Here is a 24312-nt window from a genome sequence, read left to right on the forward strand (position 1 = left end):
ATGTATATTTCATGCAATCATAAAAAAATATAACAGTCACATCAAAGTTAACTGAATCAAAATCAATTAAGATATCTATTTGCAAAATAAATAAAACTAATAAATTAGAATTAAAATTTTTAAATTAAAGGATTAAAATCGTTAAATTTTAAAATATGGAGGTAAAAAATGTAGTGTATTTTAGGGAGAAAAAAAAAAGCAGTAATAGAAAAGCAGATTACCCATGCTGCTAATGTGATTTGGGCCTAGTCAGCCCACAGAAATTCAAAGCCTAAAGGCCTAACATTTATGGAGATAGAGGACTAGGTTTCTTTTAGAATAATTTATAGCGAAAATAATTTCACATTAAGAGCTCAATTGTTTGATTATATTTTTCTGAATATTTCCTAAAATTAAGTTATAAACTAATTTAGTCAAAAAAAAATTAAGAAAAAGAAAATGTCAACAAAATTATTGATCTTTAAAACTAATTGACGGGAGATTGATAGAGCAGAGAAAGAGAAAGAAAATATTTAAGTAACATGTATCAACCTATACACAAACACATGCTATTGCTAATATATAATGGTAAACATGAGTTCATATTATTGTTACTTGAATTTTGTACATTATTTTTTAGTCACATGTTCTTGCATAGCATTTCAAATATCTTCATTATATTATGTTTTATACACATTTTTAATACTTTTTCTGTACATATTATAAATTTAAATATTTACAATGAATTTTATTTTAAATTTATATCAGTTTCATTTTTATGTAATCTATTTTTTTTTCAAAAAATAAAAATTGAATTAAAAAATAGTTATTAAAGAAGAGTTATTCAAAGTAAAAAATGTATCAAGAACAAAAGAAGAAAAAAAAATAGATACAATAGGAAAAGTTAGTGCAACAATGGCCACCATACACGCCACCAAGATACATGAATGAAACCTTGATGATATCCACCATTTGTGAGTAATATTCTCCACAGTTTCATTAAACACACAATCATTATGACTCTTTCACATGATACATATGTATCACAAAAGAAAAAATTTTGAAATTGAAGAATATGATCATTTGTTGAACAAATATATATATATATATATATATATATAAAAATTGATGTCTTACGATTTTTATATATATATATATCATATTTTGAACTCTGAACCAAAATAAAATTTCAGATTAAATTTGATCAAAGGTCTAGCATTGAAAAAATAAATATTGTGGTAATATCTTTATTACATCTTAAGACTTAAACATAAAATATCATGATAAACTGACGTTAGTCACATAAAACCAATTTATTTTTAGTGTTAAATATATTATTCACGAATTTTTACAAAAATAAAAATACTTTGAAAGATATCAATCTATTTCAAATTGTCACATAGAAGTATAAATTTACACTTGCAATATATTTAGATAGGATTCACGTATAGATAAAATTAAAAACAGAAACATTTAAGAATAAAGTCTTAAAAAATAAAATATTACTAATTAAAAAATGTGTATGTATATGGATGGATGATACATCATATACCAAGAAATATAATAAAAAGGATACATCATATTTTACAAAACAATCAAAGAATTTTAAGTCGCCTCAGAAGTGGGAAAAGAAGGGAGGTGCAAATAACTTACAATAATTTGGTACATTAATTAACAATATAACGTTGCACCAAAGTCCCAGCTCAAATATTAATTTCCATAGCAGAATTAGTCATCGGATATTATAACCTTTTCAAAATTTGTGTATGCAAATAATTACACTGGTTGACATAAAAAGCATTTATTAATGTCACCCTAAACTTTCTGATTAGTTGACATAAAAAGCATTTATTCATGTCACCCTAAACTTTATACTAGTCAATCGTAAGGCACACTTCAATTAAAAATGTCTAAGAAAATACAATTTCTAGCTAGTTGCTTCCCAGTGCTACCAACCTAAATCCAAGATGGATCCAGAAAATTCAATTAGTGGGACAATGTCATTTATTTGTAATTATCAATTAAAAAAAATATAAATATGTAAGTATAAAATAATGATATCATTATTCATAAAATTTAATCTACTTCATAAATGTCGATATTGTTAACTGAATGTTAATTATATCTCAAATTCGAACTCGGAACCATATTGTGTGAATACATGTTTTTTTTACCGTTTCATCTATGGACAAAAAAATGATGACATCATTATTGTTAAACAAATATATTGAGTGAATGCTCATTTTAGATAGAGATTAAGTTGACCCAGTTTTTTTTAGAGACGGAAAGTTACTTTTATATTTTTCAGTGACTAAATTGGGTTTTTTAATTTTTCTCATATTCTACTATTTTTTTATGTTTAATTGTAATTTTAGTTCTCTATTTTTTACTAATTCACGAAATTGCTCTCCTTATTTTAAAAGTGACAGTTTTAACTTCTATCAGATTTTGAAACTAAAAAATAATGATGTAACATGTTTTAATAATATGTCATATGATACAATGATGTCAAATGATTAACACTCATAAAATTGGAATAAAATATCCTAAAAACTTAACTTTCAACTTTATAAGTATTTTGTATTTGAAATTTAAATAAGGACATATGAATAATTAATGCATCTTGATGCTTCTATATCATTCGAGAACTATAATTTTTTTCTAAATATATATTTTCATTGTAACTTTTAAATTCAACATTCATACATAATAAAAAATGTTACTCAAAATCTTTATAATTTGTTTTAAACTTTTTTTGACATCAATATCAATAATTGTTATAATTTGTAACAATAGTACTCTCGTTAGTCTTAATTATAAAAATTAAAAAACATCAATATCAAATAAATTTATTTATTATCATCTTTTAAATATTTTTACAAATGTATCATTCATAAAAAAGTATAAGACTATTAATATTTAAAAATAAATAATTATTTAAATAATGAATACATCTTAAAAATCTTAATATTTTTTATAAATGAGAAAAAAGAAATTTGCAAATTTTTTCTCATAATTAGAACTCGAGGGGCAGCAATATTTTCACAAAAAATTGTATTAAGTTTTCCTTTAGTGGCCTCTGTGGAGACAACTCAATATTTGAAGTGGGGACAAAGCATTAAATTATCAAATTACTCGTTGCAAATTAATTTAACTTCTGGGGTCAAATGCCCCCAATTAGAGAAAATTCTAAAGTGAAGTAGTATTTCTGGAGACCAATGTTTAACCTTTTTGCATTTGCTAAATCATAAGAAATCAAAGTATCCTGCTCCTCTTTTATATGTTTATTATAAATTTATCTAGTCATCGTTTTTTATTAATAATATTTTGATAAATCACTTATTCGTTGTTATTTCAAATACTAATAATAATAAATAATACTTTTTAAACAATTTAACGGTTTTTTTGTCTTTATAATTGAAACAATGACTTATTAATGATATCAATCTAAAAGAAAAAATATATATATTCGTTTTTCTTTATTTTTACATTGTTTTAGTCGTTTTTTTATTTATAAACTAAAAGAGAATTGTTTAAACAGTATTGTAGATCTTCGTGAAAATTTTGAATTCAAAAACTTAAAAAAGCAACAAAAAATTAAAGCCTTTAATAAATGAGCAACTAAATTTTGCCTCATACAAAAGAATTCAATTAAATATCAATATGGTAAAGAAAAGGTTATATATAAATACATGAACCTAGCTCTACACATATCTAAAACAAACATTTGAATTAATCAAGTCAACCCCTATACCAATATTCAAAAGGTTGATTTCATTTTTGAATGGCAACCTTGTCTAGTTTTGTTCCTAATATAGTCTTTGTTCTTGTTTTAATTTTAGTACTAGGCATTATTGTCCCTAGAGTTGAAGCTAGGCCAAGAGCATTCTTTGTATTTGGAGATTCTCTTGTTGACAATGGAAATAACAACTATTTGCATACAAATGCACGTGCTGATTCCCCTCCTTATGGAATTGATTATCCAACTCATAGACCAACTGGTCGTTTCTCTAATGGTTTCAACATTGCTGATCTTATCAGCTAAGTTTCTATATATTTTTAATATGTTTTTTTTATATTTGTAAATATATCATTTTTTATTTTTCACATATATATGTAACTTTTTTTAAGCAGACTAATAACTTAATTCACATAACTTAAGTGTGGAGAATTCAAAGAACTTGAATTTCTACATATCAATTCTAGTTATCAATGAATTGTATTTACAGAACATTTATGTGACATTTTTTCAATACTTACAAATATTGTGATTTAATTTTGAAAAAATCTGTTAATATTTAAATTAATCGGTGTAATATGTATATAATATTCATTTTAGTTCTTATATAACTCATATGGGATGAACTAAAATCAAATATTATATATATTATATAGACATAATTGTTTTTGCGGTCCTTTAAGTTAATTTTAGATAACACTTCAGTCTTTTATTTTTATTTTTATTTTTATTTTTCGATTTGGTCCTTTATTTAATTTTATTACAAAAAATAAAAAATATAAAGAATGAAAATATGAGTTTATATGAAGATTTGAGTTATAAATTTGATAAAATTTGCATTATATTAAAGATGATAATTAATTTTATGAGTTTTGTTTGAAAATTTTGATAAATTTTTGTAAAAAAAAGATAACATTGTTATTATTTTAAAACATAAAAGATCAAATTGTTTACTTAAAATTAAATAAAGGATCAAATTGGAAAAAAATAAAGGACTCAAGTGTTATCTGAAATTAAGTTAAGGGACCGCATGAGTAATTATGCCTCTTATATATGGTTCAATTTCGACTTTAATAAATGTTTTTAAGGCTAAAATGAAATGAAAAAAACCAAAAGAAAAAAAATTATTTGTAAAGATGGATTTCTTTTACATAAGTTATAAAAAGATTAAAAACAAAAAATAGACCAAATACTCCAAATAACATCAAATATATTTATAATTGCTAATAGTAGAAAGAACATATCTATAACAAGCTATGTTGATTCAGGTCAGAGAATTGGTGCTAAGTCTACATTACCATATTTGAGTCCACAATTAAAAGGATACAATCTTCTAATTGGTGCCAATTTTGCTTCAGCTGGAATTGGAATTCTTAATGATACTGGAGCTCAGTTTGTAAGTAGTTAAATCACTAGACTACTTTCTTTTCTACCTATGCTACACATATTTGGATAACATAAAGTGTTCGATTAAGATCGAACGGTCCAAATTTTAAAATATATTTTTGATTTTTTAAAAAACAAAAATTCTAATCTTAAAACTTAAATTATATCATCTTTGATTGAACAATCGATAAAGTGTGACTTTGTACAGTCACTGAATCATGACTACGCAGGAACTCGATCCATATTACTCATAATATGCATATTCAAATAGTAGTACTCAAATAATAAAATTTGTGGGTCAATTATGTTGTCTAGTGACAACTACATGATAATACTATATAAAACATTTTACAATACATTTCTATTCTTCTCTCAACCACTCCGACTCATAGTATATCTACAATCTTTAAAATAAATATGTAAACTACATATCATAATACTTTAAGTATACGTGAGAAAGAAAAAAAAGAAGACCAAAAATAAACTTAAGTGTTTGAATCTTGTGTATCTTGTAATGAAGAATTACGGTCACTTTTGATCTCTATGAAGTACAAATATTGACACAAATATCGAACACGATACTGACATATCGACACCGATAATAATTTTAAAAAATAAATTAATTGAACGTAATCAAAGTCTTAGTATCGTATCGGTGTCAGACACAAGACACAGACACGTGTCGAACACCGCGACACGACTTCGATCAGAATTGTCAATAGTAAAGTTTTCTCCCTCTTCCTTTAACATTCTTAGCAACATAAGTATGTACTTTTTCAAGATTTTTCAATCAATTCAACCAAATTTCAGATTACTTTGATCTAGAATAGACTATGATGCTATTTTAAAATTTGAATTATACTAATTCAATTTCACAATGATAGAATCAAGAGTTCCCTCCTATAATAATATAATTCATTCCTTTGACTCCAAAATAAGCAGAAAAGCAAATTTAACATAACACTCATACATTAACAGATAGCTATGCTAATGCAAACCTTAATCTTTTGCAGATGAATGTGACAAGAATGCATACACAACTAGATTACTTCAAAGCGTATCAACGGCGAATGACGGCTCTAATCGGCGCGACGCGGACTAAAAGACTTGTAAATCAAGCATTGTTTCTGATGACAGTTGGAGGCAATGATTTTGTAAACAATTATTACCTTGTTCCTTCATCTGCAAGGTCTCGCCAATATTCATTACCACAGTATGTCAAGTTGCTTATCTGTGAGTATAGAAAGCACTTGCAGGTAAAATTATACATACAATATTTTTTATTTTTGGTAAATATATTTATTTTTTCTTTTAGTCCATGTAAATTTTTTGTCTTTGTATTCTTTATTTTGTTTTTTTTGTCATTATTACAATGTTTTAGTCTTTCGAAAAAATCTCATATTGAAATTGTTTTCTGCAAAATGTGGTATATTTATAAAGATAAATAACAAAAATTAATTGCAGAGACTGAAAACAAAAAATATATAATTGTAGGGATAAAAATATATTATTAAATTTTATTTATTTTTAGCTAAAATAATTATAATCCTTATTGCAGAGGCTATATAATCTCGGTGCTCGGCGAGTTCTTGTGACAGGGTCAGGACCATTGGGTTGCGCCCCTGCAGAACTCGCTGGACATGGTAGAAATGGACATTGTTCTCCTAAACTACAACTTGGTGCAGCATTGTACAATCCTCAACTAGTAAAAATGTTGCAAGGACTCAATAGGAAACTTGGCAGGGACATTTTCATTGCTGCAAATACAGCACAAATGCACAAAGACTTTGTTACTCATCCAAGAGCTTATGGTACTAACATTTTATATTATATAAAGTCTTGATCTCATATTGTGTGTCTTGTTTTGAATATTTATTTGCATATCAAAGTAGTATTAATTGCATTTTTCCAATAATACCCTTATTTGTAAATTGTATTCCATCTACAATATATTAATTAGAAGTTCCACCTAAGTAACTCCTATTAAAATTAATAATATGATATACAAATATAAATCCTGAACATGATATTGACACAGTTAGCATTAGAGCTGTAAAAAAAGTTCTCAACTACAAGGCTCTTTTAATTTTTTATTTATTAAACCTTTAATATTAGGCTCTCTATCAAAATAATTTTTTTAAAATCTCGACCCATTATTTCATGGGGCTTAAGGGAGGCGCTCTGGGGGATTATAGACCCCACAATATTTTGTTAATTTTGAGATTTTTTTCTTGAAAATCTTTCGAAATTTATTTTATTCGGAAAAAATTAAAAAATATATTTGTTTCTCAAAAAATTGTAAGAAAAATAAAAAAAATTGTAAATCATTTTTTATCAAAAAAAAAATCAAAAATTTTTTATAGAAAAAAATAAAAAAAAATTTATAGGTGAAAAATCGAAAAACTTTATTTCTTGAAAAATAAAATCGATTCTTTTTTTTAAAAAGTGGGCCTATAGGCCCACTAAATTCACAAAATTTTAGGGGGCTTTTAGTGTGGCGGATTTTGTTTTTTGGAGCCTTTTAAATTATAAATTTTTTGCTCCCTCCAACATGTGAGCCGATACCAATAATTATGGGGCTTGTCAGATTAACAACTCTAATTAGCATTGATAACAAATTGAAAAAATAAAAATAATTAAATATAATTATATTTGTCGTTAGTATAGTAGTGTCATACACTAATATATGTTGAATAGAAAATACATCTTTAATTTAAAGTGTCAAATACACGTGACATTAATTAAATTGAGTTATCAATTAACAGCAAATATATGTATGTATGGTGTTAAAATACTAACATTTAAATTTTATTGTTGATTTAATTTTGTAGGATTTGTTACATCAAAAGTAGCTTGTTGTGGGCAAGGACCCTACAATGGTGTTGGAGTGTGCAGAACATTCTCCAACTTATGCCCAAATAGAAACTTGTATGCATTTTGGGATCAATTTCATCCATCTGAAAAGGCAAATAGAATAATTGTGCATCGAATTATGTCAGGTTCAACAAGATACATGAAGCCAATGAACCTAAGCACCATTCTTGCCTTGGATGCTACCACATGAATTAAAAGTGGGGCGACCACAATTTCATTAATAGACAAATGTTAATGATTAATTGTTAAAGAAGAAAAATTTGTTAATAATAGAGATGAAATTTTGCACTATATTTTCGGTGTCTCAACTAATACCGGTCAATGGTCTATTAATTGTAATTGAATTTGTTAGTAATTTTGTGCGGGATAAAAATGTTTTTATATACTTTTCAAATAATCTACCAGTGACTCAAGGATGTTTCCATATAATTACAAAATAGGATTCAATTAGTTTGTTGTATCTATCTGCTTTGTGATGTATTATTTCTTTGGTACCACTACCATAGCTCAAAGAAAGTCCAACAAGAGCAAAACCAATGTTAACTATAATACAAACTTAATAATATTAATATATATCAATTGAACTAAGATAAGGAATATCACTCATCATCGAAGTTACTTTAGATGGTGGAATTTTTTTCTTTTTAGAAGAAAAATGTGACTTCCTCTTTCTATCAGAAAATAAACCAGCATCCATTGAAAAGAGAGTTTGAAAGGCGGAGAAAGAAACATGAGCACAACTAGAAAAACAGAGATGAAGGGAGAAGTTGTGATTTGAAAGAGGAAGAAATAAAATTTTGAAAACAAATTATTAAAATAACTTAAGATTAAAAACAAAAAAATTTAAAGTAAAAAAAATAAAAAAATAAAAAGCTAAAGATTATAGAGTAAACAAAAATTATAAAATAAAACCAAGAAAATATTTATCAAAGATATCCAACCACATAACAAAATAAAGAATGAAATACATGTGTATTTACCTTAAACAATAATACTAATACAAAGTAGAAGATACTGAATTTAGAGTGATCTATACATATATTATTAAGATATAATTGCTCATGCGGTCCGTTAATTTAATTTCAAATAACACTTGAATTTTTTATTTTTTTTCTTTTCAATTTGGTCTTTTATTTCATTTTAATTAAACAATTTGATTTTTTATGTTTTAAAATGTTAACAATGTTATCTTTTTTTTTTTACAAAAATTTATCAAAATTTTTAAACAAAACTTATAAAATTAATTATCATCTTCAATATAATGCAAATTTCATCAAATTTATAATTCAAATCTTCAAATAAACTCATATTTTTATTCTTTATATTTTTGAATTTTTGTAATAAAATTACATAAATAATCAAATCAAAAAAGAAAAAAAATAAAGAATTGAAGTATTATCTAAAATTAAATTAAGGAACCATAGGTGCAATTGTGTCTAATATTAATTAGAGAGTATCATTTAAAAAATATATTTTACATTTAATTTTGGAACAACTTTTTTTATAAATAGATCTTTTGTTGAGTATAAGGAGTTCATTTTTTTATACAATCACACTTTCAATATATTTTTGTATTGGTCTAAATAATATAACTTTGTGTATGTCATATTACTTTTATATGTAATTCTTTCATTATATTAATGACTAACTAAAGTTTTATTCTTATTATCACATTAATAATTATTTACACTAAAATGATATACAAAATAACCACAAAATAAACCATTTCTACCTATATTTATGAATTTCATTTGTTTTCAATGGCAATGTAATAATAATAAGGTTCCGCGATCCTTTACTTTAATTTCAGTTAACGTTTTAGTCTTTTATTTTATTTTCTTTAATTTGGTCATTTATTTTATTTTTACGTGACAATTTGATTTTTTATGTTTTAAAATATCAACAATGTTATCCTTTTTTTTTAATCAAAATTCATCAAAATTTTCAAATAAAAACCATAAAATTAATAATCATCTTTAATATAATGCAAATTTCATCAAATGCGTAACTCAAATATTTAAATAAACTCATATTTTCATCTCCAATAGCATCAAACTCATCTAATAAAAAATGAAAATATGAGTTTATTTAAAGATTTAAGTTATGAATTTGATGAAATTTACATTATATTAAAGATGATAATTAATTTTATGGGGTTTGTTAGAAAATTTTGATGAATTTTTTGAATTTTTATAAAAAAAATGATAACATTGTTGACATTTTAAAACATAAAAGATCAAATTATCACTTAAAATTAAAATAAAGGACCAAATCGGAAAGAAAAAAAAAAAGATAAATGACTAAAACGCGAAATTAAGTTAAGGGTAATAACAACAATAATAATAATAATAAATAATAAATAATAATAATAGAATTGTAAAAAAAATATTTAATTTTAATTATAACTACTCTAAGTCTCACGATGAGTATCGTTTAAAATTTTTATACATGTATTAGAAATCTAATAATTAAAAGAAATAGAAAAGTTATTTTTATCAAACTATTTATTTTAACTATTGATAGATTTTCACTATTATCAATACAAAGTATAATAATGTTTAAAAGTTATTTTTATAATAATCATTGAAAGGTAGAATAGGAAAACAATAATAATTAAAATTACATTGAAAATTTTAATTCTTCATTTTTATAATTTTTAGACAATCTTTTTTTGTTAAAATGACATTTGTTATGAGATGGATGAAGTACATTTTGATATCATACCTGCAAATAATTATGATTTGTTAATAATATTGTTCAACTTTTTTTCCATATTGTATTAAATGTAATATTTATTTTTTTAGTCAATATTAAATTTAATATTTGTATTCATGTAGTAATAATTATACTTCATAAAATTGTTGACATTGTAATATATATTATAACAATTAGGGGAAATGCATTAACCTCCTTTGAAATCTTTTTAAATGACAATTACATCCTTCTAGTTTTCAAAATTTACTTTTCCATGCATTCACTAAAAAAAATTATGTGAAACATGTTTTTTTTCGAATACTTATATTTTTATATGTCATTCACTAAAAATGCACTAGAATGTACACTTGAGTTGTTTAATTAAGAACAAAATTAAATTAAGTAATTGAACTCAAATGATTAATAAACTTCACTTAAAAGTTAATCCCTCGAATTTGGAAAACCCGAATTCAAAATTTAACTGAAACAATTCTAAATCATACTTTATTTATCTGTTGGCCTATCTCTGGAGTACGAGGGTCACATTCCCTCGAAAACTAGAAAGTTAAATAAATAAAAACTAGAAACAAAATTATACATTTCAAATTGCAGATGTATGAATGTACTTGTACATCTACAAATTAAAGTAAAAATTGTAATTAAGTTGTATAGTCAACAACAAAGAAAATACGTAAGTGTTACAAAAAAAAATATTTGATATAGTTTTTTTTAATAGATATAAAAAAATGAGATATTTTTATCTTCTTTTTATGACACATGAGTTTTTTTATGTATAAAAGTAAATTTAAATATATATTTAATCTCTATAAATATATAATTTTTTTTAATTCCAATAAAAACATTTTTTTCGTCCTTCCAAGTATAACCATTGAGCCCAAATTTATATTTAAATCTTAAAAATATTTAAACATTTGATGGACCGACTTTGATTTGCCATCCACTTTCAATACATATTTCCATATATAGTATATACATGTTAATTAAATAATCTACCATTAAAACTTTATATAGAGTCATGTACTTCATGTATAATTTAGAATCATGTTATACTTGGAGGGTTAAAACTCTAATTGCTAAATAATGTGTTTTTAGAATCATGTAATACTTAGACCAAATATATATTAAAACCCAAACAATGTAAACTTTTTTTTTAACATAAAAAATTAGATTTAAACAAAAATTTAAGTAAAAAATCTTTCGTTATTTTTCCTAATTTTATTAATATATGATAGGAAACAAATAATATGAGAATGTAATAACATTTCATACTTTATATGACTACTTCCTTAATTCTCATGCTTTAATATTAACTTTTTCATAAAAAAAATATTAAATTTTAGAAAATGTTATTTTTGCAAAATGTATATAAAATTAGCATAAAAGTCTTGTGTAGGTTAAATAAATCAATAATTTAGCATAACTTAGTATCCTCTTCAATATTTTTTAAAGAAAAACAGAAGTAGAATTTGTTTGTGTTTATCTTTCTTCTATGTCGTCTTTCATATATTTTTTTAGAAATCTCTCTATCTATATAGAGAATCTGAACTTGTTTAACATCATGTGACTGTAATTCAATCTATTACAATGACTAAATCTGTATTAAGCACGTCAAAATTTTGTTTACTAAAAAATACCTAATATTAACTTGGTCCTAACATTATTCTCACACTATAAATATTTGTAAAATTATTAGAATTGAGGTCCGTGATTCAAAATATTCGACTGTACATACTAATCTATCGAGTGAGATATGATCAAATGGAAGCAAAACTCTTTCCTCAAGAGTTACTTTATCTAATTTGTTAAATATTTATAAAAAAAATAAATGCTACAACCTCATAACAAAAAACCTTAGTCAAAGACAAAAAATATCCATAATATATGATGATTGCATCCACCTCAAATGTTTGCTCATTAGTGCAAAAAAACACTACCAGAATTACGTTTCTGATAGTGTTTTTCATCCAATTTACTATCGAAAGGTAGGTAGATTCTGGTAAGTGTCTTTGTTTTTTGGGGGTGGTAATAGCATCTGCCATGAAATATTCATAGAAGTGTCACCTATTCACAGCTTGGTTCCCCAACATGGTAGCTGATTGTGCAAGTTTATATATCTTACTGAAATTACACTCAGCAATTGCCTCTTTATCAAATATTGCATCTGACAAAACAACTGACGACGCTCCTCGCGTAATATATTCCACGATAGAATCTACAAAAAATTAGTATAATACTTTTAGCTTAATCTGCTAATTAAAATGCATATTTGTGTTTGTATTACATGTATGAGCGAGTTTATTTCATAATAATAAACAACAATTTTTGATAACAAAATAGTTAAATAAGACTAATGTTGAGAATGAAAAACACTTCATCCGGTCTTTATTATAAGCAAACGTAACTAACTTCACACATATTTAAAAATTTACTTGAGCACAATTAAGTGTCTTGATCTCATATAAAAATAAGTGCAATCTCAAAAGTGTCATTCGAAAATAAAACTTATATGAATTGAAGGGTATTTAAAGAACGATGTCATTAAATAGAGTTAAATTTGTTTATATTTGAAACCACTGAATATGAATACAATTTTGCTTATATTCGAGATTTGAGGAAGTAATTCCAAAATATATAATACCAATATATTGAAATAAATTTCTCCTATTGTATGATAGATGGTATCAGAATTCAGAACTAACCTATTGTTATTCCCTGAGAAGCAACCATAGAAACATGAGGAAAAGGTTTCTTCAGTGCTTCTATGTATTGAAATCCTCCAAGTGCAGAAACTGGATAAATCTATCACATATAAAACTAAGTTAAAACATATAATGCACTCAATCTTAGTGTATAAATAAATCAGATACAGAGAGTAAAAGGTACAATAGGATGATAAATAAATCTTTTCACAAAGTTATCAAAAGCATGGTTATCAGGATCTTACGATACATAAGAGTTATATCTCAATTCGATACAAAAGCATGGTAATGTTCCAAATGAAGCAGATTTATAGAATGAAAAATTGAAGAAATATGCAAAAAGTAATGCATGTCTGTCAAATGAGCATCAAAAGGCTTATTATACCTTGACCATTTTAGCACCTGCATCATATGCAGACAATATCTACATTGCAAACAATGAACATTAATCAGAGGTCAAATGCATGCTAGAATAAAATGCAATGAATATAACATTTATAGCAAGTTCTACAATGGACCGGTACCTGAAAATTGGTCAAAACACCAATAGTTGACGCCACCCTCTAGAAGTAGTAGCTTACAGTCACATTTGTCCTCACGAATGAGACGGTTACCAGATTGATGTCGGTTTGACTAAAATAAGGCCAAAAAAATACAAATTGAGTTTTTAGGTGCGCATATATGTTTTATCTTGTGTTGGCAAAACTATCATCGATCAGGTCACACTCTCAGACGTTACAGTAGGAGGACCATGAATTCTACTTCTCAGGGCCGACTTCATCTATCAGAGTAGTCCACCATAGAACTTGCCACATTTAGATTGCAAGAATAAATAATGAAATCTGTTTACAGCTTGAACCAAAAAGTTGACACTTACTTCAGTTGGAGTCATTGCACCTGGAATATATAAAACTTCACGACCTTGAACATAATCCATAATATCCTGATAGACAAAGTTTAAAAAAAAAACTGCATATTGGTAACACATCCTAGTATGTCCTTAAATAATGAAATTCCATATGAAACATGGCAGTCAATTATCTCAAAAGCCAATTCCAAGTTTCAGCAACGATAATTAAAGGAAAAATAATACAACAATAACAATTCAAACTATGTGATTCCGCACAAGCATGCATTATTTGACATTTAGAAAATGTAAATAAAATTTCAAACCTTAACATTTGCAGGACTCATTAAAAATTTAGCTCCTGCATTAATTGCAGTTTTTGCATCCTCAATCCTGAGAACAGTTCCAACCTAAGGGCAGATATCTGTTGAGTTCAGACAATCGTTGAAAAGAAACATAATTTTTTTTAAGTGTAAAAATGATTGAGACTTGATTATGTATATGTTACAAAGACAACAACGACGACAACAAGTGTTATTGATGGTGGAAAGCCAAAAATCCGCCATTTTTTGCTATGTCATAAAATGCCATGGCGCAGCCATCCTTCACAAATTGGCGACCGGCGTAATGATATTTTCTCCATATTAATAAACTTTGGTTTGGTTCATGTGATATAACATATATAGTTGTTGACACGTTTGAGAAATTTAAAACAAACTAAATGGATGAAAGCAAACCCCTAGAGCCATTCTAGGATGATCCTTCACCAGCTGCTGTAGAACCTACACAAACCCGAAGCATATTATGAAATTTAAACCAAAAAACAAGGAAAGTGAGGAAGCAAAAAAGGTTAGGAAAACAACCTCAAACACACCTGGGGTAGACATCACAATCTCCAACTACATGTAAAGAGAACAAAAATAGTGTGAACCATATCATTAAAATATAGAATTTGTTCCATTCCCAAATTTTATTCGGCTTTGGCAATTTTATATTTATATTTTGAAATTCAAACAAAAGACCTATGAAACACTCACATAAACATGGACACCAGACATAATGTTAATAGACACTAGACATGATATTGACACTAACACCGGACATCGGAAGTAATTTAAGAAATGGAAGTGATTGAATGTGACCACATGTGTCGGTGATGTGTGGGTGTCAAACACCAACATGTTTTAGACACCGAACGTGCCTTCAATCTGAGATGTCATGTCGTTGCTACTTGCTACATAGCAAAAGAAGTAATTCATATATTTTAAAATGCCAAAAGGTTGAGTAACTTTGTTTCTTGAGGGTCTAATAGCATCTGAAGCGATTCGACTATCAGGATTACACAAAACTGACCCATGTAAATGCCCTTGAATTTTCTTTCATTATTTAAAAAAAATAATCACTAAGTCAAAATAAAAGAACCTCAAAAGTAAACTTACAACTGAAATGCCACCTGCTATTGCAACATTTGCAGCTTCCAAGGCCACTTCTGCACTATATTGTAAGTGACAAAAAGTAAGCCAACATAAATAGACTGAGAATTTATTTTATTGACTATGGTTGTGGCATGTGAAAATTAACATGGTCAAAACTTGTGCTAGTTCAGCAAAAAGGGCATGCACACAAGGAAAAAACCCTTCTCATAATCAAGAATAAGATTTAGCAACATATCTATATATATATATGGCTAGGTAGTTATTAGATACAACATTAGTCAAATAGTTGGTTAGACTAATTAGTCAGTTATTCTTATTGGTTATATAAACATTATTGCATTTCTTCATGTAACAACAATTCACTCATTATTCAATATAATTTTCTTTACTTTCTCCGATCTATAATTTCTATCTAAAATTGTAATAGTAGCCAATCCTGGATAGCGTAGCAGAGCGCCGACCCCAAAAGTGGGATAGCGGGATGGCTGCTATTTGATCATGTTTTTGACAAATTACATGAATAATGGTATAAGCATTAAGATTGTGAAAATTCATGACATGTGGAAATTAACATGGAGAAAACTTGTCCCAGTTCAGCAAAAAGGGCATGCACAAACACAGTATCAACCACCAAACTGCATCTATTACTAATGAAAATCTACCCTAAACCCAAAAATTAATAAATAAAATAAATTGTCAAAGAAAAATTTAATAATTAAAATAAAGTTCTCCATAAACTGAGAAAGCAAGAAATGAAATAAAAATAAAAATTTAAAAGCAGAGAAGAAAGGGTAAGGAGGGACCTATTGGCTCTGAGGCAAGCTATGACACCAGAGGTTTTGATTTGGCAGATGGTTTTGTCAACTGAAAGTTGCTGAGGATGAGACTCAGAGGCTCTGCATGTAACCCTGCTAGGAATATGCAGAGAAGAAGAAGATGATGTAGAAGAAGACCACCATTGACATTGACATTGACACAAGGTTAAGGTTTTACTGGCAGAGGCCATTGTTTGTAATTGCATTGCAAACTTCTCCTCTGATCCTTTATTTAGATAACATGAGTTATTTATTTTATTTGATGAATATGAAATTGTTGTTTTTAAAGATAAATATAAGAGTTTATTTAATAATATAAGAGTTTATTTAATAATATGAGAAATTGAAAGAATATTGTTTACGAATCTTAGTCACGGATAAATATAAAGCATTTAAAACTATAGCATAGAAATTAATATTTATGTCATTTTCTTCTCCATCTCCATGCACACATTTTATATTTCTTTTCTCTAAGATGTTTGTGTATGGTAAATAAAACAATTGTTTTTTGTCCCACAAATACTAGAGCACATGTCTTCCCAAAAATCATATATTTTTTTTATAGAAAGTGATAAAATTGGACATTGAATAAATGTATATTTCATAAATATTTTAATTTATTTTCAAAAATCATCTAATGAAATAGAATTACTTTAACAATCAAACCAAATTAAATATAAAACATTTTGTAAAAAAATTAAATATAAAAAATTATCATTGTTATTATTTAAATAAATAACTTTAAACAAAATAAAGCATAGATGAAAAGTAAATTATATGTACAACTCTAAAAAAGAAAATAACTCTTTAATATCTCAAAGAAGAAAATAAAATAACAGCAAAGAAAAAGACATGATAATAATAAGAAACATAACTATCTCTTGGAAAATGAAAGATAAATGGCATTGATGATGGCTTTTAATTTGTGAATTGAAAAATGAGAAGTCCACATTGGAGGGAACACACTCATTTATGACCTTTATAAGGAGTTAGTTTCACAATTGGGTTGGGCCCCAAGGGGCGCCGCCGCCGCCCGCCTGTCCGGTTTGGGTTGAGTTGGGTTGTATTAAAGTTTTTTTAACAGTTCAAAACCCTATTGCCCGGTCAAGAAGCCTAGTTAAGTCACGTTTCCTATTTCTGAGGATCCATCCAGTTGCTGAACTCATCTATAAATAGAGAACTCACCTCACTTGAAAAAAGCACACCATTTCTGAGGATCCATCCAGTTGCTGAACTCATCTATAAATAGAGAACTCACCTCACACCATTTCTGAGGATCCATCCAGTTGCTGAACTCATCTATAAATAGAGAACTCACCTCACTTGGAAAAAGCACACCAAAAGCTCTCCATATCTGAGGCTTTTCTCACTTCTCCTCCTTATATTCTTCTTCTTCTTATTTTCTACAGTACAAGTGTAAAGAGAGCGACCTAGTAATATTTTCGGTGACATAAATTGTTTTCAAAGGTTTTCGAATTTCAAAAACAACACTATCCACTTAAAAAAACAAAATTGAAAATTACTCTCAATAACCAAATTATTAATTAAGAACCAAATTAAAAAGCGTTCAATAAATTTTTATTTATTTATATTTTTGTGGTTTAGTCCGTTTGTCAATTTTGTTTTAATATTTCATAATATTTCCTATCGAAAATAATTTTATTCAAAGGGATTCAAGTCAGTTATTAAAAAAGAAAACTCTTTTCATGTCAAAAAAAAAAAAAAAAAACTTGTCCTTTTCATCACTCTAGAGAGAAAACCTCAGTTAGTCTAAGCTATATTAGGGGTTTTGACATTTCTCCAATTTCCTCAATTCCCAATTTCCTTTCCGTACTTTCATCAAACACATGGTGGGTGTCTCTCACTCTCATCACAACAATGCTCACACTCTTCTTCAACCTCAACAAACATTTCCACACACAAATCCCCAACATTACAACCTCGTACCTCCCACTTTGTTCCACATTCAAAGTCTACTTCACCACACAATCCAACAACACCAACATAGAAACAATCACAAAAATCATCAACGACCACCCTTTCCCAAACAAACCCCTTCACCCAACACTCCTCCACCACCTCCCTCCTTCAAAACCAATTTCATCTTCCTTCATTGAAAAAACCCTTTCCGCTTTATTCTCTTCTCATTCCAATGGCCTCAAAGCATTGGAGTTTTTCAATTTCACCATCAAATATTTTCACAACACAACCCCATCTCATTCTTCACTTGAAATCACCCTCCACATCCTCACAAGAATGAGGTATTTTGATAAAGCTTGGAACTTGTTGCAACAAATTGCTAAAACACACCCTTTTTTACTTACCCTTAAATCAATGAGCATTGTGTTAACCAAAATTGCAAAGTATCAATCTTATGAGGATACCCTTGATGGGTTTAGGAAAATGGAGGAAGATGTGTTTGTTGGTAGGAAATTTGGGACTGATGAATTCAATGTGCTTCTGAAAGCTTTTTGTACACAGAGGCAAATGAAAGAGGCTAGGTCAGTTTTTGTGAGGTTTGTGAATAGGTTTAGACCGGATACTAAGAGTATGAATATTTTGTTGTTAGGTTTTAAAGAATCAGGTGATGTTACTTCGGTTGAGTTGTTTTATCATGAAATGGTTAAGCGAGGTTTTAGTCCGGATAGTGTGACTTGTCATGTTAGGATTGATGCTTATTGTAAGAAAGGTCGGTTTGGTGATGGTTTGAGGCTTTTTGAAGAGATGGAGAGTAGGAAGTTTGTGCCTAGCGTTGAAACGATAACTACTTTGATTCATGGAGCAGGGTTGGTTCAAAACACGGGCAAGGCGTGGCAATTGTTTAATGAGATTAGTTTGAGAAACTTGGTGGTTGATTCTGGTGCTTATAATGCTTTGATTACTACATTGGTTAGAAATAGAGATATTGTATCGGCGGTTTCGTTGATGGATGAGATGATTGAGAAACATATTGAGCCTGATGGTGTAACTTATCATACATTGTTCTTAGGATTGAGGAGGTCAAAAGGGATTGAAGGTGTGTGTGAGCTTTATTTGAAGATGACTGAAAGGAAATTTGTTCCGAAAATGAGGACAGTTGTGATGCTGATGAAATGTTTTTGTCAAAATCGTCGGCTTGATTTAGGTTTAAGTTTATGGAATTACTTGGTAGAGAAAGGTCATTGTCCTCATGCTCATGCTTTAGATCTTTTGGTCACTGGATTATGCTCAAGGGGTATGGTGCAAGAAGCTTTCTTCTGCTCCAAGCAAATGTTGGAGAGAGGGAGATATATGAGTTCTGCATCATTTCTAATGTTGGAGAGGTTTTTGAATCAATCACGTGAAGTTGAAAAATTAAAGGAGCTTGATCAGATGATTAAGAAATTGCAAAGTGTTTTACCGCCATCTAGAGGACATGCTACTGGTATTTCTAACTCCAGTGTTATAATGTAGCATCGTTTAATTTCAAATATATATGTTGCCGCATGATTTCAGTGGATTTTCTTCATGTATATTATTAGCATGTATAATTCTTTAAATTATAATTGACTGATTCGGGTCTGTATACTTTATATACATCAAATACACGACATTGTGTTGATTAAAATAATGTATATTTTTTAAGCCTGGTTATACAATTAATTTACTTGGAGGCTCTTTGGAAATTGGAATACTGTTCTATTTATACATTAATGAATATTTAACGTAAAGGGAAATCAATTGTTGCCAATTGTTGCCAATTGAACTAACTATATCAGGGGTATTGATTTATTGCTTACAAGGTGAGACAATTTGTCAAATAACAGCTTAAGCGTAGCAGAATTTGAACAAATGGCTATTATTTTGTGATGTACTATTTAATACAAAGTGTTGTCAAATTACGGCTATAGTGATGCTATAGCACTGTAACGTAACATAATTTGAAAAAACTGCTATTTTCCGCGATCGATAACATTAGGTGAGAAGATATAGTGGCTGTATTTTGGTGGTATAAGCTAATGAGAAACTAATTTCCCAATATAATTCTTATTGAAGCAACAATTTCCTCTATTCATTAAACTTACATTGAACAAATAAAGGAGTGAACTGATATTGGACAACGCCATACATTTGGGTGCAAAGTAGTTATTTAAGATAAATAAATCTTTTCAAGTATTTGATAAACAAAACCAGAACTACAACAGAATAAAAACAAACCTAGATAAGTTTTTATGATATGATGCTCTCTCCATACCAACTTAACAATGAAGCTTACAACAAATGAGAGGATACAACTAATTGTCTAGGTAGAAAATCCTTCAAATATAACAAAACTCTCTCTAATCCATTCAAACATCATTTTAAAAGGGTTCTTGTCAAATGTTCTCTAGCTGTAGCCCATGCTTGAGTTAGTGTCTGCAATATAAAAAAAATTATCCGTCAGGTCGAAGATCAAAGTAGTATGATATGTTTATCATAAAATCTAACCATCAAAACCTTGTGATAAAGCGTAAGATAATGACTGTTTTTGGGTCCTCAAAAGTATAGCATGTTTGAGGAACAATTGTAGCAACTTCTTGTAGATATGGAAAACAATGTCTCTCTGGAACATAGTTATCAACTTGAGATTAAAGTTGTGAATCAGAAGGCCTATTTTCTGAATCGTGAATCAATCTTATTATAAATCGTAAGATGCATTACCATTTAAATTATCATAAGTTGATATATTATATATCAACCTCAAAATAATTCAAACTTCAAGTCATATATCAAATAAAAAAGAAAGGTGGCTGACTTTAGACGGTTGAAAACAAACTGATTGGCTACACTAAATTTAGGTTGTGATGCATTATAATAAATCGGAATTCAAGATAAAATTCATGTCCAAAATAGATACACACTAGAGATTCATATCGATTGATACACACTAGATATCCGACTCGTATGTATCCTAAGAAATTGATAACCATGCCCTGGAATGCTAACACACATTACTGACATAAATTAAACAGAAAGAATGTTGCAATACCTGTTCAGACAAGGGGGATTCAGCATCTATGGTGTGGGAGGTAACTTTTTCTGCAATTAGTGGTCCCGTTGTCTCGAGTATCATCCTTCAACAGAGTAAATTTTTTTTAAAAAAAATTAATTGAACTCATATGAAAGTAACAAAATGTGACTAAAAACAAATGCATACCCTCCATCAACAATCTCATCAAGGCATAATAGAATGAGATCCAAGTTCTCAAGTGCCTCTCTTTTGTCAACATTATTCCTATAAATGGCAGAAAAAAATATAATATATAAAATAGAAGCATGATGAGATAGTTGCATTACCATTTTTGAAATCTAGATATAAAATTATAACCAAAATACCTCAACAGAAGGGTGACTGCATCAAAGAAGCCCTGAAGAACTGAAGCTAAAATGATCTCATTTTCATCGTCGCTGCCGGTAACAAAGAAATGGAGGTCTTGTGCAAATTTGTAAATAATGATATTGTTCTCTAGTAATGTTATTTCAGCTGTAGATAATGCCAAACAACATATCAGCCATAAAAAAACACATAAAACATTACTGTCTATATGATGTATAAACCAAGACTTCTACAGTTACACTTGGTTAATGTCATACTAAAATAAACAATATTCTTTCTAAAGAATATGACTGTAAACTCCATAAATTCATATTGGGAAGAATAATCAATCTTCTAGTTGTCTCAAATATAATCTGACTAGCTGGTCATCAGTGATGGACAAAAAAGTTTTACTTTTGTCCATTATATTGAACAGAAACCAAAAAATATTCAATTAAATTATTGCGAGCTCTAAGACTATAACTTATTACCTCATCGACTATGAAAAATTAATAAAGATACGACACTGACTTGACACCACTAAGTGTTTAAGGAATTGCAAGTGATTAAATATAATCACATGTGTCGGTAACACGCATTTGCTTTGATGTGTCGCTGCAATATAGTTCATGGTACATAAAAAATCAATTCGTAACTGTAACTGAAAAAGAACTTCTTGAAGATAAGGCCTGATACATCATACAAACAACACAGTTTTTAAAAGAATTATTACTTGCATATATTATAGTCTACAACAAAATTTACCATAATAATCATGTTATGTAGATATAGAGTCCGTTTAAATTGATATATTTGAGTATATTTATTGGCATAAACACTTGCAAGACTGTTTTGCAAAGCTTATAGAAGTAACTTAAGACATGCTCATATGTTATATTCAGCTTATTTTCTTAAGCTCTCCAAGATACTACTCTATAATGAAATATAATCAAAAATGGTAAGTGGAAAGTTGATGTATTTGGTCAAAAATTAAGATAAGATACATCAATTTTTCAGCTATCATTTTTGTTTATATTCCACTTCGGAGGGAGTAATTTATTATAACAGTTTGACTTTATTTTATATCTTGTGACATAAATAATTTATACATAATCTCTTATATCATAAACGTATATGCTATAAACATTTAATCAATTACGAGTTGATATATTATGATCTGTGTCAAAACTTTGTATTAATGTTTACCTTCTGTGCGAGCATTTGTCTTAAGAGTCTTACTGAACACAAATTTCTCAAAAGCTAGTTTTGAACTGTTTGTTGGCCAGTCATCTGAAAAATATTTGACTGCAACACGCTTTCCCTCAGAGTCTAAAAGAAGGATATTTTTTATCACAGGACATGAACCCTACAAATGAAACAGTATTTCAACAAGCTAATATGATATACATGTTGCCAATAATACCTTGACACAAATATTAATAAACACAATATTCAAAATTTATAAACATATCATCACATGGTTATGACATTTGATCAGTGGCAGAGCTAGCTTGAATTTTACAAAACATGTGTTTGGTTCTGCATCATAAATGTTGTAAACAAATCTGAATTTTGAAATAGACACAATATCAAACATACAACATTGATGATCCATACAACATTGATTAACCTTGACGGATCAATGAAAATAATAGTATAATATATGAATGAAAGAGTTGGTACAATACAAGTAGCAGATGCATTAGGAATAATCAGCTATACATTATAATAACCAGTTATAGATTATGATTTTAATGCATTGAGGAGTACCATAAGATGTATGCTATAAAAATGTTCATAACATGAACATAAAGAGAAAGAGAGAGACATACATGAGATGCCATTTTGGAGAAACAGTGTAATTTCGTTACTTTGGAGATGTAAGTTTATATGAATATAAATGTGACAAGTGAATTATTCAATTTGGTTGAGACAAGGATGATTTGGTAAATTGAAATAATGTTACCTTTGTCATAGCCAGAATCTTTGTTCAAACTAACTAACTCTGAAAATTTCAAATGAAAATGTTTTTTCTAGTTTATTAATTTTTAAATCAAATCATGTTTTATCTACTTTATTTCGATTTTCATTTTTCAAAAAGTGTACCAACGTTGGATATGAATTATTAAAAAAAATGGAGAAAGGAAAAATTATTAATTAAAATGATGACTATTTTATGGTCATTCTAAATAGAATTTCATCTTCATCGTTTGAGGTTACTAGTAGTTCATGGACCCATAGGTATGAATGAAATTCAATTAAACTGAATTATAAGAACTCATGTTTTATTTTTCCATTTTTTGTTTATCATTGTTTCATAATTTTGGTTTTCCATTGTTAATATCCTTATCCGGATTTGTATTAGATTAAATTTTGAATAAACTCACAACAAAGTTAAAAGTGTCTACAAATTAACAAAATCAAAGTCATTGAAATATTCATTAATCCAGATCTTAGCATTGATAACTAAGCCAATAACAAAATATTTAATTTATTAAAGTTAATTTA

General features: G+C 27.8%; 4 protein-coding genes across 6 annotated transcripts; 2 read left to right on the forward strand and 2 right to left on the reverse strand.

Annotated features, from left to right (window-relative positions):
- Positions 1-3688: 3688 nt before the first annotated feature.
- On the forward strand, positions 3689-8438 carry LOC101494952 (GDSL esterase/lipase LTL1-like). Its single transcript, XM_004489116.4, has 5 exons — positions 3689-4019; positions 4987-5114; positions 6118-6360; positions 6663-6915; positions 7936-8438. The coding sequence occupies exons 1-5, from the start codon at positions 3764-3766 to the stop codon at positions 8166-8168; spliced, it is 1113 nt and encodes a 370-aa protein (XP_004489173.1). The 5' UTR covers positions 3689-3763; the 3' UTR covers positions 8169-8438.
- Positions 8439-12452: 4014 nt separating this feature from the next.
- LOC101494636 (uncharacterized) lies at positions 12453-16758 on the reverse strand. 3 transcript variants are annotated; one of them, XM_004489115.4, is made up of 9 exons: positions 16479-16758; positions 15679-15733; positions 15103-15138; positions 14977-15021; positions 14566-14649; positions 14270-14335; positions 13778-13816; positions 13393-13492; positions 12453-12905 (listed from the first exon to the last, which is right to left on the reverse strand). In XM_004489115.4, exons 1-9 carry the CDS (start codon positions 16694-16696, stop codon positions 12751-12753), a joined length of 798 nt encoding a protein of 265 aa, XP_004489172.1. In that variant the 5' UTR covers positions 16697-16758; the 3' UTR covers positions 12453-12750. The 3 variants fall into 3 exon arrangements, with proteins under 3 accessions (XP_004489172.1, XP_027187403.1, XP_012568017.1); XM_027331602.2 differs by lacking the exon at positions 15103-15138; XM_012712563.3 differs by lacking the exons at positions 14977-15021; positions 15103-15138.
- Positions 16759-18252: 1494 nt separating this feature from the next.
- LOC101494324 (pentatricopeptide repeat-containing protein At3g61360) lies at positions 18253-20134 on the forward strand. Its single transcript, XM_004489114.4, has one exon. It carries the CDS (start codon positions 18369-18371, stop codon positions 19920-19922), a length of 1554 nt encoding a protein of 517 aa, XP_004489171.1. The 5' UTR covers positions 18253-18368; the 3' UTR covers positions 19923-20134.
- Positions 20135-20587: 453 nt separating this feature from the next.
- LOC101494008 (coatomer subunit zeta-3-like) lies at positions 20588-23714 on the reverse strand. The gene is made up of 6 exons (XM_004489113.4): positions 23637-23714; positions 23011-23170; positions 21825-21972; positions 21646-21723; positions 21478-21562; positions 20588-20864 (listed from the first exon to the last, which is right to left on the reverse strand). The coding sequence occupies exons 1-6, from the start codon at positions 23646-23648 to the stop codon at positions 20805-20807; spliced, it is 543 nt and encodes a 180-aa protein (XP_004489170.1). The 5' UTR covers positions 23649-23714; the 3' UTR covers positions 20588-20804.
- Positions 23715-24312: the final 598 nt, after the last annotated feature.

The sequence above is a fragment of the Cicer arietinum genome, chromosome 3 (genome assembly GCF_000331145.2).
Source record: "Cicer arietinum cultivar CDC Frontier isolate Library 1 chromosome 3, Cicar.CDCFrontier_v2.0, whole genome shotgun sequence".
Classification (NCBI taxonomy): Eukaryota; Viridiplantae; Streptophyta; class Magnoliopsida; order Fabales; family Fabaceae; genus Cicer; species Cicer arietinum.